General features: G+C 31.5%; 1 protein-coding gene across 1 annotated transcript; it reads right to left on the reverse strand.

The window, feature by feature from the left end:
* Positions 1-7,511: 7,511 nt before the first annotated feature.
* Positions 7,512-10,920, reverse strand: LOC128177492 (uncharacterized). Its single transcript, XM_052844211.1, has 3 exons — positions 10,791-10,920; positions 10,545-10,655; positions 7,512-10,312 (listed from the first exon to the last, which is right to left on the reverse strand). Exon 3 carries the CDS (start codon positions 10,309-10,311, stop codon positions 8,257-8,259), a length of 2,055 nt encoding a protein of 684 aa, XP_052700171.1. The 5' UTR covers position 10,312; positions 10,545-10,655; positions 10,791-10,920; the 3' UTR covers positions 7,512-8,256.
* Positions 10,921-19,258: the final 8,338 nt, after the last annotated feature.

Consider the following 19,258-nt stretch of genomic DNA (forward strand, 5'->3'; position numbering starts at 1 on the left):
AAAAAACAACACAATACAATTATAGAAACTGACAACAAAAGAATTCAGCCAAGCTCGAATCACTGAATAGGGTTCTCAAAGTGAGTAGCACGTGTCACTGACCAATGAAGTACAAACCCTATCCTGGTCACGGTTCACCAAATAATGTAGCAGGTCAGTGCCGTATAGGTTTTTATCAGTACTTCGCGTTGTGTTTATTTTTGTTTTGAGACTGAATTTGACCTCTACATTAAAAATTAAACTTTACTAAATTGTAAATAAGGTATGAAAACAACTTTACTCTCACTATAGATAAACCAGATATAATAAACCAAACTCAAAATAAATGAAAACCAAGATTAACAACCCTTTATAAAGGAATATATATGGTATGGGCTTAAAATGTCCCCCTAAAGGAAATATCATTATTTTACTGTAATTCTTTGTTTTCGTTGTACTGATATATATGTGATGTTTTTACTTAATGTTCAATTTGATTCAAGTGCCCACAATTAAGATAAACGGCATTGTAAAAACAGCCTTTTTCCACCATTTTTGCATTTTAGCATAAAAGAGCTTGTTTTCAAGCAGTTTTTCTTTCAGGAAACATAGAGCGGATGCTTGAACCAACAAAATATTTTAATCAGAGATGTATCTAGTTAAGTTTAATAAGTGACAAAAAATTGTCCTGGTTCAAGCATGCGCTCTTTATTTCCCACTCGTAAAAAGATGAGAAAAAAGTCAATTTTCGTCTGATTTTGATTGAATTATAGAAATAATGTCATTTCTGACGTCATATACAGCAAGTGAGTGCAAATAAATCAAACAAAAATGTGAAAAATATATTTTATATCAACTCTTCTAAATCATAACATAACTTTTTATTGTACCCGAAACACTTTAACAAATAGTGAATTATGGGGGCCATATTTAACTCTTATCATATATAGTTCTTTATTATAGCAAAAAAAGAACACAAGTCAATAGCAAGTACTTAAAACCCCCCAACCCTAAAACCAAACTTTAACAGGGACCTCAAATAGACAGACGAGACGGGCCGGGACTCAGAAGAAAAGTAGCTAGCTAAACCAGCTGTCTCCCTCGTCAAATAAGGACTTACACGACTTTTAATATGGGACAGAACAATACACAACTGTCATTAACGTTATTGGCTATCGTATAAAGTGGGCGTTACCAAAGTAATAGAACAAAATCCCATTGGGATCGAAATACTAATAATAACAAATTTAACTTCGGCCGATCACTATTGTGTCCATATGAGGCATCCGACAAATGCTTCCACGTGCGCACACATTCCGCTTGCATAAGTAGTTCTTATAAAACTTGAAGCTTTGGTTTAGTATTTATATAACATTTTAATCAGTTTTATTTCCATTCATTTACCTTCAGAGAAGCAAACATACATTAAACACAGTTCGACCTGTTAATTCAAGAATGCACATTTTGTCTCACGCGTAAGAATTTCGATCGAAAAATTCATTCAGTAATGCAGTTGACCTCGATGAACTGACCTCGATCATAAGAAGATGCTCCATGAACTTACCTCGATCTATTGATGTTTCATAATAGTAGCTAGGAAGAAGGCTTGATACGTTATAATGCGACCTCAATAGCAAGTTATGATGGCATTCAATGTTTTCAGTCGCATTAAATTATTTTAATTCAACTCTTTCTTTGTATACGTGGTAATGCTCTTTGAATAGTCCTATTCAATATTCTGAAGAAGAAGAAGAAGAAGAAGAAGAAGAAGAAGAAGAAGAAGATACATTAACATTTAATAATTACGTTAAAAATATAAAACTAGACAAGGAGTTTACGAACGGCTTTCCCCAAATTTATTTCAAAATTAAATTTGTTGACGGTTTATAATGATGAAATTATGGTGTACAGATTCAAAATTAAGTGTACAGATTCGAAATATTCTATATTTTGTAAAAATTAATACAGTACTTTTTAAATTATTTTACATCAAACTGATTATGTTGATTGCTTCTAGCTATCAATATATCATTATTTCCGATCATTCCTGTAAAAAGAAATACTTGTTATTATGTCCAATGTAAATACCCAAACATCTAACAACATTACCTTTAGATGCGAGATATTTAATTTCCAGTATCCTTTACCTACCTGTGGTCACTTAATCGGGTGTTATTTTTGAGTGCCTGGTAATTTTCGAACTACAATATTTTTTACATAATTAATTATATCATTGCGCACAAAAATGTTATAATATTACTTAATTTTTACGATTACATTTGTTAATTTTGACTATAATCAGTAAAAGGTTTGGCTCGCATACTTAACCTAAAATAAGGATAATGATACAAATAAATTAAAAACCCAGAATTTATCCTTTAACGCAAAAAAAACCCCACACTGCATATTCTGAAAGACTTAAACTTTTTACTAAGCTCGCACTTGCGTCTTAAAGATTTTTCCGGAATTCAAATTTCATATCTTTAAAAAAAAATTTAAACCACATGTAAAAATCTGTAGAAATTCGTAATCTTTTCCCTCTTTGCAGAAAGTTACGCTAAATGGATTACTTAGCTGTTGATGAAAAGGCTTAGCTAGTTATATGTACTGTATGGACCGTCCGAAATTATTAATTCAACGGTAAATTGAAAATTTCAAATTTTACGTAAGAAATAAACAACGATTATTTAGTGAACATGGCGTTATGAATAGCAATTGCTCTGTTGACATATTTTATATGATGCGAGCTAGAATATCATATCTCAACATCTTAAGTTTAAAAAAAAAAACCTTTAACCAGGCGAGAGAGAGAATAAGTATTTAAGCTTGGGAAATAAAATGCATACATAAGATAAGTTGCATTGCAAGACCTTGTTTGAGAATTTAAGAAATTCACAACGTTATTTAGTGAACATGGCGTTATGAATAGCAATTGCTCTGCTGGCAAATTCCATGATGCGCGCTAGCGCATCTTGGAAAATATGCCAGCAGAGCAGTGCTATTCATAACGCCATGTTCACTAAATAATCGATCGTTGTTTATTACTTATACTTGCATTTTACCACTCTCAAATACCCTGCATTAGCCTAGAACTTGACATTTAGCTATTGCATAAAAAATAAACGTTCCGACTGTAATGTATTTTTTAATTTACATAATTCACATTTGTTAACAAAATCAATGATATGTTATAACAGTAATTCCTTTAAAATGTTAATATAAGACATTTTTAAATACATCAATCTTACGGAGTTGGAGAAAAAAACATGATGTATCGTGTAATGGTTTGAATGACGTCACAATTTTATGACTCCATACTACGCCAACAGTAAGGTATACATAAATCATGGTATAATTAGGAAGACTTATCTTTCCTTATACATTGAATTTTGTACACGAAAAATATAAAAATCAAACACTTTCGTTTTATTTGGGCCCACTTTTATTGTACAATATTTAATAACATTTGTAATTGATTAAAATTAAATATGAATCAAACTAAAATACCTTGAATCTTATCTTAAACTTCAGATAATTTATATTAAACACCACATATTTTTTTATTAGAAATATTCACTATATATACGAGTAAAAATCAGAAAATATCTGTAAGTCTAGGGGGCAATTGCGCATACAAAGAGAGCAAATGCAGTCGGAAAGAACAATGCATATGGATGGATAAGCAAATATACAGATATTTCAATTGGTTTTTCGCGGTTTATAAAGTGTGAATTGTGCAATCCACTTTATATTCGGATAAATGTAATAGCTACTAAATTTATTGCTATAAAAATGATTGTTTTTAAGTATTCGGGTAAAGATTCCAACGGGCAAGTTCATCGGAAGCCCACATTTAATAAAATAAAAAGATTTAGTTTTATTTCTTCCACAATTAGCAAAGCGTCGTTCTGAACAAGGTGTGCTATGTCTTGCAAATATGATTCAAAATGTGTACGTAAATAAAATGTATATTTGAATTTGTCAGTAAACAAGAATAATCCAACATATTCATTTTTTCCGTTTAACATTTTAATGTTTTCACCGATCTAGTAAAGTTCAGTTGTCATTTGTATCATAGATAGTTGTTTAATGTTTATGTCTGTTGAATTTTAGTTTTATATTTTAGCACAACGATACCACTTCCTGAGGTTGTCTTCCCTGACAATAATATTTGTTCCTCTACTATGGATTAGAGTACAATTAACTTGCTTTACTTCCTCTATATACTTTAGCAGTGAAGTACATGTAAGAACACGCTGTTAAAGGGGCATGGTTACGATTTTGGTCAAATTTTGGTGCTAGTCGTTGAGTTTTAGGCAAGATACAGGGCGCGCAATTCTTCGTCATGTAAACAAGGTTCGTGCCCTGTTTTTGTTTACATAGATTCAATATACCAGCAAAAACCTTTTTCAAACTAATTTGTCTATCCTCTTATTCATTTTAAGCATGAATTAACAGTTTCTAACGATTAACACATTCATTTTGTGTTTAAAACTAGAATTTTCACTTCAACATTCAAAATGTAAACGTAAGCTTTGTTTACATAGCAAGGAATTGTAAGCTCTGTAACTCGCTTATAACTCAACACATGACACTCATATTTTGGTTGCCTTTTTTAAATGCCTTACTGAAGCATTGTAAACATTTAAATCGAAAAAATAATTTTTAACCAAAATCGTGACCATACCCCTTTAAGAGGGTTCGTTGATAATGAAATTCTTGAGACTGCTTTGATCTCCTTTATAAGAAGAGCTCTCTATAAAGATATAGAAAAAAAATACCCAAATTTAAAAGTAAAATACATGTGTTGTTTTTTACTCAATAACAATTTATAGCTAAGAAAATAAAATATTAAAATTAAGGTAGGTTTGACGGTTAAGTTGTTGACTATCCAGCATCCTTATGTATTGAAAAATGTTAATGTCGGTTTTTGAAAACCGCTTTTATACAAGGATCGTCAAAAAAAGACATCGTCCATTATCGGCATAAACTATTTCTGTCGATCATAAGGGTCATTATAAACAAACCAAAGTTAAGAGTCATCTCATTTAATGCGGAAGGAAGAAAGATAATGAAAACAAGTTTCTTGATAGGAACACTCTTCAAAAAAATATAAGCGAGGCCCTTTTACTACTATTAACTGTAAATACTTGGTACATATTTAGAATCTTTTATTTTGGTTTGTTCCAAATTATTAATTTTAAGTTACACGGTCACTGTGTAATGCCATGGTTTAAATTACAGTTCTGTACTTTTGTACAATGTTCCCTAAAAACTAAATAGTCGGTCATGTAACTCTGAAGATAATATTACTCTATAAAGAGATACAAAGTACTTGACTCCTCTATAATAACATCAACGTAATTAATATTTATATTCAGCTGATATTATGACTGCAATGCTGAATGCATCATCCCTAAAAACCTAAGAAAAGGAATTCAACGGTATGACTTAAAACTCAGTTTTCTAATATCAAATAATATCATAGTTCAAATTAATTTGATTTGATTATCGGAGCTTGGAGTTCCATCACTGAACAATGAAAAGCATATTAAATGTATACTAAGAAAATATAAATGGTTGTGCCAATTATAATAGAATACATCTAGGACAAGGTAGGATTGTCTCTTTGACTTAAGTCTTAACAAACCTATACCCTTAATCACTATTATCTCTAACTCTCAGTTATAAAGCCATAAATTTCAAATTTCCTTTTTGCTAATTAAATAGGTACTGTAGCTTGTACTAATAATTAATTCAAAGGAATGCAAAAAAAATATTCCTTAATATTTATAAACGGCCCCTTATACAGTGAGTTATAAAATATATACCATAAAAACTTAAAAACGAAAGTAAACAACTAACGTAACACACCCTGATTATTAAATAGCTTCGATTGTATTTCTTTGCAATTACTGATGCATTTGCAATGATTTCAAGCACACCGTAAAAGTGTATTTCGTTGAGGCTTTTTATTCTGTCCTTTCAATAAATATAACAAGGAATAAAATGTGTGAACCTTGGTACAATAGACGACAGGTATTTGAAGAAATTAAGCAAGTCAGACAAAACTCAATTGCATACCACGTGAATTTGTTTATCCTCAAATTTGCACTATTTGAGGAAAACGTAACAATCAGAAAAAAACAGCATAAATGTAACATACTAGATAATATCTCGCGCAAGTGCAGGAATTAACACTGTTAATATTTTAAAATATGATTCAATGTTTCATGTATATGATCTCAATTTTTTTTTCACCATACATATGATCACTGTCCCAAAAAAGAATTTCAGAAAAAAGACTGTTACCTCCTTCCGATCCTATTAAAATTCCTCGTTTTCTGCATATATCATCTATTTATATCATATATCATCTATTTATACAGACAGGGTTCTTAACACAATTTATGTTTCGCAATCGTATTTAATGGTTTACTTCCAATTTGTAGTGGTATGAAAGTGCAAGCAATTTAAAAACGATAGATAAGTATATACATTATTTTCGCGTATCTTAGACCAAAGTGGTCAGATGTAATGTAACTGATTTACTCGCCATACACTCTCCGCCATTACGTTAGTCATCCCGCGCTTTTGGAAGTTATATCCATCAAAAATAGAATTGCGCATTCAAGAAACGAATTGGCTCATCTTATTTATTCAAAATTTGTCGTATCTTAATTTCTAGTATACCCTAAATAAGTTTTAAGGATATTATTTCTTTCCAAACATATGTTTTGATGACATTCCCACTGACTTGGATCCGCCAAAGCCTGTCCACCAACCTACTCTCGTTTTTTTTGCTATTTCGGTCTGGTTAATCGAAAATGAAAGTAGGTTTGTATTTTATTTCTGAATAATTACTTATCAGGTAAAATTCAATTACTAATATCTTACGGACAATTACTGATATGTGATGAAATTCTAAAGGTGTTAGCAATTTCTCTGGTGCATGCATTCCGTAGTTTATAGACAAAATGTCTTAATTTATAAGTATAGATTCGTAAATGAAGTTTAAGGACATATAAAATCACGTCGAACACATTCACATGAGTAACACTAAGAGATATAGTATAGGGGATTTACGAAAATCTTGTTCACATGTGGACCAAAACGTAAAACATTTCTTAAACTGACTTGAACTCCTTTGTCTATGAAGGCACATTACCGTTATGTTTTCTTAGAAAAAAATATTACAGTCAATTCGAAACAATATGGGTGGGATGTGCCGGATATCTAGATATCTGAGGTTTATGTGTATATGAATTAAATAATTGTTTTTAAGAAGTTGGGTAGTGATCCTAAAAATTAATTGTTAATTGCAACTAGTACTTAAATGGTGCTCAATTTTTACGTAAACAAAATCATACCATAGTATTCAGTAAAATATTCATTTCAAGTGATTTGATATTACAAATAATATTCACGATATGAACAATAGACCAGTCAACTTCATGGTAAATTGTCACGAGAGCTGTCGTGTGTCTAATCAGTTGATCAATAAGACAAACATCAATGAGTATTTTCAATTTTATCTATTTATAAAATCAATAAATTATAAATATACATACATGTATTTACAAAAAAAATATTGACCGATTTTTTTTTTTAAAGATAACAGTTCCATCATATGGCCTCCTATGGTTGTATAAGTGTCCTCTGCGTCCTTCTAATGTCCCTCCAATGTGTCCTTCTCATGTACCACGTCCTGAGATGACGGAAGGAGGTTACACGGGTGGTATGATGTTGAATACCGGAACACCGGTGACTATAACTATTACTGCAAACATGGGTATTTATAGTATCAAAGTAAACAAACTAAACAGCCCGAGTATAGTCCATTATTGACCAACACCTGAAGTGACAAAATTGAGGCATCAAAAAGGATGTAATCATAAAATAAAAATCAGAGGTACCCTACAGGAAAATGTACAGATCTATGGATTGTTATATAAATGATTCTGAAACGAATGTGTACTGTTATATTAATTAGTAAATTTTAGAAACTTTATTGGTAAGCAATTTGTATTTGATTTTATAGTGATCATGTTGTGATAATTGCAGAACATCCAGAGTTTTCGATTTCTTTGCAAAAAAAGTCCAATGTCAATTAAACAACTGTTTGATAGCTCAGGTATCCAACTTGATAATGTCAAAATTAAGTCGGATCTGTGAATAAATTAAGACTGCAATTGTTCTCATAGCACAACATCCTAGCAAATATTACATACAAACAACAAATACTCTGATCAACAGGGTACGACAGTTAACTTGATATTAACTATTTAGTTCACGGATTCTCTGTTTGGTAGCGTGTTCTATTTGATTGTAATGGTCTTGCTTGAGTGACTGTTCGTATGAATACCGAGCATCCTGGAGGTGTCCTGCCATCTGTTGACAGATTCCCAAAATCTCCCAGGAGATGTCTCTAAGTTGTTCAGGTACAAACTGTCCCTGATCATGATGGACTAAGAACTCAAGATCATCTAGAGCTTCTTTTTCCTTAATGTAATCAACCTGTCGATAGCATAAATACTCTAGCATGTGAAACAGTACAACATGTGGAATATATAATAAAGGAGAATGCATATGATACTTTGTTTCATGCTGCTGTTCTGGTTGCAATTCGCTGATATAACAGATTTCATTACTGAGTGGAATATCCCATAAAAGCGCCTGTCTCATTTTTGTAGACAAAGATTTTCCACCAACAGCCTTGGTATAACTCTCGAGATTTACATGCCTCTTATACATCAAACATGGCTGTGATAACTTGACCTTTGTCATCTCTATTATAGATAAAGCTTCCCTGTATCTGCAAGTTTTGTAATAATACATGGCGATGTACAACATGCCATTGATAATACCACACTTGGTCGCTAGTTTTAACAGGTGACACGATATTTTATCAACAATATACATCATTTTATTACCACCTTTGTTAGAATATGTGTTAAACAATAGAAAGGCAAATGCTGGAAACATAGTGGCTGCAAGTTTCTGTAACACGGCCATTTGAAACTGTGAACCTGTAAAACATATACTCTGTAGAATCGGGTGCTGCAGAATCCTGATACCGTGCCCAATGCTTCTGAGATGTAGGACATCGATTCCAGCAATGTCAAGGAATATCTCTGTATCTAATGCAACCTCTCTGATCTGTACATCAAGACAGACCTCGAGTCTCGGATTACAGAGAACACTGATCATGTATGTTTGTATGGATTCACTGTTTAACAGTATTCCAATTCCCCTCTCGTACAATCCGTTCAGTTTTCCAAAGAAGGTTTGCTGTGTCATACCAAATATTTTGCTAAGAAACATGTTGTTTGCTGGAATAAAAAAATTTGGACAGGCGCCCTCATAAACCCATTTAAGGAGAAGTTTGAAACAAACCCAGAAACCTCCCAAGAGATTTTGAGGAGACCATTTTTTTAGAGCGTTTTGTTGAATAGCCCAGAATAGGGCTGTCTTCATGTGGTAGGAACACAGTAGTTTTTCCTCATCTCTAATTCCTTTGTTTATTATTTCCTTTAAGAATACTTTCAACAATCCATAAATTAGAAATTGTGTGTGATTCATCGAGTATACAAGTTTGTACTCTGCCTGAGAGAATGAAATTCTCCATTCGTTGTCTTCATGGTTTCCTAGTTTGTGTCCTATTGCTACAAAATGACATCCGCTTCTAACAATGTCATCGACAACATCAGGCGAGGGCCATGAAAGACATCTGTCTTTCCAACTGGAGGCAGAGGGAGGCCAAAGCTTACTGACAAAACAATAGGCTTGGTCATATTCTATTCCACCCCCAAGTGTCCCACTACTACATGGTCCATGTATTCCGGAACCAGGAAACGATATCGTTTGGATGATCTCCCTGTATTTACTACTTGATATGCAAAGCTGTTTATTGTGTTCTACACAAGATTTCATTACATAATAAAAAGCATCTTTTAAAGACCGATTCAAAAAGAAGGCGCATTCTTTTGATACCGGTATCTTAAGTAAAGTGAACCCTGGTGGACTCTCCGAACTGTCGCAGAAAACCGGTACATGACTTTGTATGTTGTTAAAACGAATCTGAGAAAAGTCCCAGATCACCTGGTGATCAGTTGGCCAGTACATAATGTCTACGTCTGAACCACGAAATCTGAATCCTTCTTTTCTACTTCCACTCATCATTAATTGTAATTTGAATTCATCTTTCAATTCTTGATTCACAAGTAACTCTAATTCATCAATTCTGTTTCGCCTAGAGGCCACCTGTTGTGGAGTCCCTATCTCGTGACACATCCCGACATACACTGACCCAGACATTTTCTGAAGAGCCATTCTGTTGAAAATGAAAGAAGAAAACAATTTGAATACTAGCGTAGCACAGAAGAATTTTAGTTTTCATGCAATTTTACTTGAACATTGTTAACAATAATGAATAAATAAATAAATAAAAAATGTTTTGTTTCAAACTTAAAAGAAGGAATAAAACACTGTATTCCTTAAACAGAATCGTGTTATGAAATACTATGGCAATATATCAGATAGTTTGATTTTGTAATGCACTATACCTTTAGCAAATAATAAGCACTGAAGAGCTGTGTCATTGGTGGAATCCAGTCGCTTTGTTAAAATTTAAAACCACTGCTTAAATTCGCTGTTTAATTGCATCTTCTTTTAATCTAGGAAGAAAACATATTTATTAGATTTTCCAGTTTGTCTTCTAGCAATACGGTTGTTGACAAAAGGGTTCTTTATCAACATTAAACCACTGCAATGTAAAGTATATTTATGAAGAAAAAACACAAGCATTTTACCTATCTTTAACACAAGCAAATAGAGACACAAGTTTGTTAGAGTTGCCAGACGATCATAATCCTATGTATATATGTTTATATGCAGTCTTCTATCGTGCGACCACTGTTGTTTGCCACATACCACATACCCATTTAAACCTGTCTTCAGTAAAACTTGTATTTATGGTGCAATAATATACTTATACACTTACACATCCCTTCCTGGTCTCTTAAAAGATACTTGTATCTTAAAACTAATGCGCCGAAAGAAAGGAAAATGTGACCAGCGTATGTCATTAAGATATGAAATCAAGAAGAGTCTGCTCATACGGAAGGAAGGTATGCTATAAAAATAACTGGTTTAAGAAGATCGAATCTTATTTTTAAAAAAGCACGGTGCTTGTCTTTTTTTAAGGAAAAAATATCAATTTAATTTTCAATTCCATAATGCGTTTTTTAATTGGTTCACAGTCATTAAATCGTGCTCAAGAATCTACTTCATGAATTGTGATTGCATGCAAATGTCGCAAACTTTGGAGGAGAATGAAAGTGTGTAGGATACATGCATTGTTTGAATAAATACAATAGAACAATTGAAACGCATTATTAGATATCTTGTCTTGTCCTTATCTAATTGGTATCTTCATATATCTATTACGGACAATCAGATGAAGCGCTGGTTTTATAATTTTATAGATATAATAATTCTATAATGATAACCAAACAAAAATTCGATACATACATGTATACATGTTTTCATTTTCTTCCACATGACTACCATGTGTGTTTATTTTGTCATTTGATAAAAACACCTTTTTGGAAACCAAAACTAATATGATTTTAAAATGAATTGATATAGATGTAAAGTCATTCAAATAATTATGTCAATTGGTATTTGCGAACGTTGAAAACTATAAGACGTTGTAAAATATTTCAATTTCGTACATGTAATTTCTCAACTGTATGGGACTCAAATTCAATTGGCTACATTAAATTGGTTAACTTGTTATGGCTGATATCGTTATAACTGTAGAATTTTACGGTTTTGTGAAGAATTTTTACCGTGGACTCCAAAAAACTGAACGCTGTGTCCGCGAGTTGTTACTATAGCTGTGTTCGTACTAAACAAGTTTACTGTACAGAGATCAATAACTCTGGAAACTTTGGTTTAAAGGCCAAAGGTCATTAATCTCCCAGAATTGAGTCTTTTATTTCATTTCTCATGTATGTTATGATAAACAGAAACATTTATATTCTTCCTCAAATCAACAAAAATAAGCATGTCAAAGTGCATTTTATTTTGAAACCAATTGAGAGAGAGAGTGACATGACAATTGAGGGAAAATGTTTAATTAACATTTGCGTTGAAGATCGTGTACAATTTCAACATACTTTTTACTGAATAAAATAACGATTGGAAAACAGGCATACCCTATAGTATTCCTCTACTTGTAAAAGCAGGTCAAGTTACATATCAATTTAAGAGTATAAAGATTAATGTTAAGATCTAGTTATACACTTGTAATTGATAAATAATACAAGGATCGTTAGTGAATTTGTAGAGCTATATAAATATTTGTCAGAATTATGCTTAAATACAACAAAATGTTATTATTTTCCAGAAAGGTAAACAACGATAGAAATATGTATATATATACAGTCAATGGATTAATTATTTGTTTCAACCTTACTAAAATAAAGAATAAAAAATCAAAACAAATCAGAAACAGTATACCGTACATGTACACTAAGTCTATACTAAATCCTCTTAATAGATTAATAAATTCATAAAATTGGAAAAAATATCACAGTTTATTGATAAAAATACTTGTTTTTTCCTTACTATATACAATTTCAAGTTTTAAATTCAACACCAGTTCCAAGTAAATTTCTTTCAAAATTACAATATGGACACTTCATGAATAGTTCAGTGTCTATTTTATAACAACCTTATTTTTTACACAGCTGTTCATCTGATAAAAATGACTTTTTAAGGAGGCATTAAGGTTGCTAACATTATTTCTAGGTCGACAATTAAAAAATATGTTCTTCCTTACTACCAAAATAGAAATATTTTCAAGATTTTGTTACTCCTAAGCTTTTAAGCTGTGTTTAAAAAGAATGGAAATGAAGGAGAGTTTATTTACATCTTCACTAAGATACGTAATTCCAAAGATCGTGTTTCAGTGTTAAGCAGATAACGTGCTGCAACCGAGGGATGAAGGATGTTTATTTACACAATTTAAAAACATTCTAATGATAAAAATACCCTATTAAATTGCTGATGATTTAAATGAATTTGTTTCTTGCAGAAAACAATAGAAACCATGGGGCTGGTGTCTCAAATATAGAAGAAGAAGAAAAAAAAACCTAAAATGACAGGATTTCTATTTTTGGGAGTTGATTTTAATCAACTCTATTATGCCTTTACTCAGACAAACCGAAAGTGAAACAGTGTTTGGACCTCAGCACAAATCATCGCTGCTGACAAGACTTAGTCTTTGAAAATGATTGATGAATTCGATGTAATGTATGCTAAAGCATTGTTTTTCAAGGAAACGTATTTATAAATACCTTGAAAATAGTCAGATTTTAAATGGTACGAACAATTTGAATATTTTGGTAGTCGTATGTATTCCTACGCAAGAGTTCAATACAGTCTCGTTCAACTCGACGCTTGGCTGTCTCCGTAAATGCTTGTCGGCGATTTATGGTGTCAGCCGAGCGTTTGTTTGAACGAGACTAGAGTTCAATATTGCTTGGATCCATACAATTTTCGAGAAATAATTTTTATTACTGATACATAGTTTGATTGAATTAATTTTACTCTAAATATTATTTAACATGATTCATATGGGGGTTTCTCGACATTTTTGTCGAAAAAGTCCAAAAATTCATATTATGAAAATGTGCGTAATTCAAATACAAATAATTTGTCATGCAATATAACATAACATTGATTTTTAGATAAACAAACGTCGACAAAATTAACTCCCGTCAGTTCTTAAGTACTTTGATCATATCTAACTTGCAAACTCACTATTTTCAAAAAGGACAACAATCCGTTACTGAGCTTATGTATGAAAACATGTCAAGACAGAAAAAAGATTCAAAGTCAGTAAACTTTACTTATATTCATATTTTCATTTTAAAAATAATGATATGGACATGGTTATAAAAAACACACACACATTGGACATTTTCAAAAACTTCGATGTAGAATCAACCTTATCAGAAGGTGTTAGTAGTTCATTGAGTGGATTTTGACTGTGTAACTATGTAACTGAGAAAAGGGCAGCCTTGAGCTGAGATTCCCTGCGATGATTGTACTCACAACTGTTCACACCTCTATCCTGGTAATCAGACCGTTTTCTGAAAATCTACTTTTACCGCTCTTGTTATTTTCAACGGAAACCGTCCGTCGTTAATGTTTTTTCTCTCACAATTTTTTATCAAAATCTCTTTTTATCTATTTTTGTCTTTGAAAACGTGCAGTAGCGCCAGGCTGTTAACAGCTCAGATCGCTAACTTTGAGTTAACTAGTTCAATGGTCAAACGGTATATCGGGTGAAATTTAAAATTTTATCAAAACAGCCAATCTGGGGCCAGAAATGTGTTACTTTTAGTGTTATCAATCTAAAATCCAAAACATATAATAATTGCAATATTTAATGAAAATCAGCGTTTGATAAAAGTCGAGTTTAGGTTCTAAACATTCTCTCAATTATAATATGTCGTGCTAATAAATGGTTTAGGGAAAGACGACGTTTTTGCAATTCAAATTGTCAGCTATAACCCCTTTTTGGACACAATGATTTGAATGAAAGATATTGACAGTTAAGGTATACACGTGCAAATACGAGTAAAACACCCCCTCTCTTCCGTTTAAGCATGGACCGTTCTTTGTTTTTATTTTGTATGATTGCTTGTTAAATGTTTGGACAATGCCCCCCCCCCCCCCCCCCCATATAATATACCCATGCTTGTTTTACCAATTAATGCACAATATACGCCAAGAGAGTTAACTCTAATATATTTTAGCAAATTAAATATGATTGACAGCGACAAACAGTAATCTGCACACTTTTTCAGCTACGTTGTACAATGTATCTTGTTGTAAGTCAGTTCTAGGTTCAGTGAATCAATTGTATGAATTAAATTTAAAAAAAAACAAGATACCATTTATAAATCATCAAATGACTCATGTTAATATAAAAAGTTTAATTTATGAATGTCATGTAATCATTTTCATCTTTAGATTGAAAATTAATAAAAGACATTTATCTTAACTTGTCTTACTACATGTACTTACACGTACTAAATCAGTTTATTTTAAACAATAACTGCATGACAATCTTGCAAATTCAAAAAATGTAAACATGACGTTAAAGTAACCACGCCATACATTAACGTTTTTCAGCATCATTTTATACAGCCTCCTTCCACCCCCCCCCCCTCCCGGTTGTGATGTTTACATTTCACATTGTAATGGTGTCGTTCCAGGCGACGATAAGAATTTGACTTTCCAAAGGAATCTCTCTCTAATCATGAGAATTGGCTCAACCTGCTCTGCCATGACACTTAATGATTAAATTGCACCCTGTATCAACCCTGGCGAGTTCAACAATAATTAGACAGTGGCGTAATAAGACATTTCTACGGAGCTATTTAAACTAGTGAAATCTTTCCATGTACAATCAATATATCTGATTACCTGCGTGTATAGCATGGAAATATTTCTGGAAAATTGTATGAATCTAAGCAATATTGAACTCTAGTCTCTTTCAACCCGACGCTCGGTTGTCTCTGTTAATATCCGAATAACAAGAGAGACTTTCAGCTTGGAGGAGATTTACGGAGACAACCGAGCGTCAGGTTGAAAGAGACTATATTGAACTCTGGCGTAGTAACACATAAGACAACAAAAAGTATCTAAATTGTTCGTACCTTTTAAATCTGACTATTTCCAAAGTATATATAAGATTCATTGAAAAATAATGTATCAGAATACATTACATCGAATTTATCGATTATTTTCGAGACCTAAGTATTGCCAGTGGCGATAATTTGTTCTATGGTCAAAACACAGTTTCAATTCCGGTTTGTTTTGCAGAGTACATGTATAAAAGAGTTTATATAAATCGATATCTAAAAAATGTAATGGCGTTTTCTCTCTTCAAATTTTAAGATATAGAGGGTATTGATTAATTATCTTAATTAGGAGTTTTCAATAATAAATACTACGGGATAGAAATTACTTTGCTTACATGTATATTCGTGCTCTTTTATGGAATATGCAAAAATAAATATTTTACAAAACAGAGAAATATTTTGTTAGTTACGACTTTAATTAATAATTCACAATATATACTTCAACTTATGATAAATAATCTATGGGAACTCTTGAACAGGGAACTTTTTTTTCATATGATATCGTTTTTGCTAGAAAACCCCTAATGTTAGGTAATACATGCATGATCTCAATCTCACAAAGTTGTCGTTCTTTTTTCTTTTGTAGAATGTATGATTCGATTGTAAAGCATGATCAAATACATTTCTAAGCGTTTCCAAAATGATGGAGATGAAATATTTATAAGAGACGCCACAGCTCATTTTGCGCAAATTACGTCTGTTAATTACCATATGTATAGTTCTATTTTTTTTTTATTTTGTAATTGTAAATAAGATATTTATTTCAATAATAATATTGATATTTATTTCAATAATAATTTTGATTTTTATTTTACTAATAATATTGAAATTTATTTCAATAATAATATTAAAATATGAATCCTAAATGAATATTGCAAAATTTGCCGCTAAGTGGTGTCCGTCGAATCCACCGAATTCATTATCGACGTCACATGCAAGCTGACCAGTAGCAATAGAGGATACTCATATAGAGCACTTTGTAAAGAACAGGATAATATTCAAATCTTCAAGCTAACATAGTTTGAATTTTCTTTTTACCGATAAGTAGTTTTTAGCTTTAGAAATCGTAATTTAAAGATTTAATGTAAGGTGGATGTAATTGGTAATGTGTTGATTACCCAACCTCCCTTTTTGTTTTAATCCTACTAGTCAACATTGCAACATACAATAAGTATGCACACAGGTGAGTATGGTCCAAACCATCCCAGACTCTGTCATTTCAGTACAAACGAAGGTAGATGATGGCGTATTCTCTTCTTGAATTAAACTGGTGATACATGGCATGATGATAAATTTTGGAACACCCTTTTCATGGCCGTTGCAAATCACATTGTGGTGATGAAGATTGGGTAAAAATACACATGCATAGTAAATTCTAGTGTCATTACATATAACATCATCTTTATGATATCGTTAATTAATAAATTAGGTATAATTAAAGTGAACGTAATCTTTTCTGAATTTTTGATAACTTAAAAAGCAGCATCTTTTCTCCCAATCGTTATTAATGCTTTCGTTCTTTGTTTTGGGAGAATTGTTATATTTTCTTATGAACTGACTCAATAAACAGATTAGTTTGAAAAAAAAAACAAGATCTTACAATAATACTCTATTTTGATTTGCACACTACTTACTTCATTCAATTGAGTTAAATGCAGAGAAAATGTTTAGGTTAGTCTATGTTATTACATTGATATCATATCAATATAATTTAAATCATCCCTGATGTATTTAACAATCATTTTTTATAATGGACATGCGACATACATGCACTAACCATAATATAAACTACAGCAACAATGTTCGTATCATTCCTGTTTCTGTTGACTTCACACAGCATACTTCTGTGGCTTGACTTTCCTTTTTTCATGATATTTTTATCCATAAATCTGTTCCTTGCCCAAGTGTGTTAGGTTTGTTTTAAGCGACCAGTTTATTGGTGTTCAAGATCTCTTTTCATGGTATTTCAAATAATTCATATTAACAAAATTGTGGATATAGATCTGTGTCCATATATATGTTTCTTTTGATGAAAGATATCATTATTGGATGTTTGTACAAAAATGAATAAAATTGATCATATCTCAACATTTTAAGTTTTAAAAGAAACAAACCTTTAACCAGGCGAGAGAGAGAATAATTAATTAAGCTTAGGAAATAAAATGCATACAATAAGATAAGTTGCATTGCAAGACCTTGTTTGAGAATTTAAGAAATTAACAACGTTATTTAGTGAACATGGCGTTATGAATTGCAATTGCTCTGCTAGCATATTCCATGATGCGCTCTAGCGTATCATGAAAAAATGCCAGCAGAGCAGTTGCTATTCATAGCGCCATGTTCACTAAATAATCGGTCGTTGTTTATTACTTATATTTGCATTTTACTACTCTGCATTAGCCTAGACCTTGACATTTAGCTATTTCATCAAAAATAAACGTTCAGACTGTAATGTATTTTTTAATTCTCATAATTCACATTTGATAAGAAAATCCATGATATGTTATAATAGTAATTCCTTTAAAATGTTAATATAAGACATTTTTAAATACATCAATTTTAGGGAGTTGGAGAAAAACACATGTATAATGTATCGTATGAAGGTTTAAATGACGTCACACCTTTATGACGCCATAGTACGCCAACAGTATGGTATACATAAATAATGGTATAATTAGGAAGAGTTATCTTTCCTTATACATTGAATTTGTACAAGAAAAATATAAAAATCAAACACTTTTGTTTATTTGGGCACATTCTTATTATACAATAATTAATAACATTTGAAATTGATTAAAATTAAATGTGAATCAAACTAAAATACATTGTATCTTAATTTAAACTTTAGATAATTTATATCAAAAACTACATATTTTTATTAGAAATAGTTACTATATATACGAGTAAAAATCATTGAATATTTGAGAATTCGCTATCTGAAAGTCTTAAGGGCAATTGCGTATACAAAGAAAACAAATGCGATGCAATTACAGAAAAATATTTGCAGATCCTCCGTATGGACTTACAGTCGGAAAGAAGGATGGATAAGCAAATTTACAGATATTTCAATTAGTTTTTCGCGGTTTATAAAGTGTTAATTGTACAATCCACTTTATTTTCGGATAAATGTAATAGCTATTAAATAAACTGCTATAATAATGATTTTATTTTTTTTTAAGTATTCGGGTAAAGGTTCCAACGGGCAAGTTCATTGGAGGTCCACACTTGGCAAAATAAAAAGATTTAGTTTTTTTTTCTTCCACAATTAGCTAAGCGTTCTGAACAAGATGTGCTATGTCTTGCAAATATGATTGTGCCCAGAGTTAGGATGGTTTGGTGCATGTTTTATTCTCTATTGAATGCATTCAAAATGTGTACGTAAATAAAATGTATATTTAATTTGTCAGTAAACAAGAATAATCCAACATATTCATTTTTTTTTTCGTTTACCATTTTAATGTTTTCGCCGATCTCGTAAAGTTCAGTTGTCATTTGTATCATAAATAGTTGTTTAATGTTTATGTCTGTTGAATTTTAGTTAAATATTTTAGCACAAC

Source organism: Crassostrea angulata, chromosome 3 (assembly GCF_025612915.1).
Source record: "Crassostrea angulata isolate pt1a10 chromosome 3, ASM2561291v2, whole genome shotgun sequence".
NCBI lineage: Eukaryota > Metazoa > Mollusca > Bivalvia > Ostreida > Ostreidae > Magallana > Magallana angulata.

What these genes read in the sequence shown, in the direction of transcription:
- LOC128177492 (XM_052844211.1), bottom strand. Translation starts at nt 10,311, where the DNA reads ATGGCTCTTCAGAAAATGTCTGGGTCAGTGTATGTCGGGATGTGTCAC.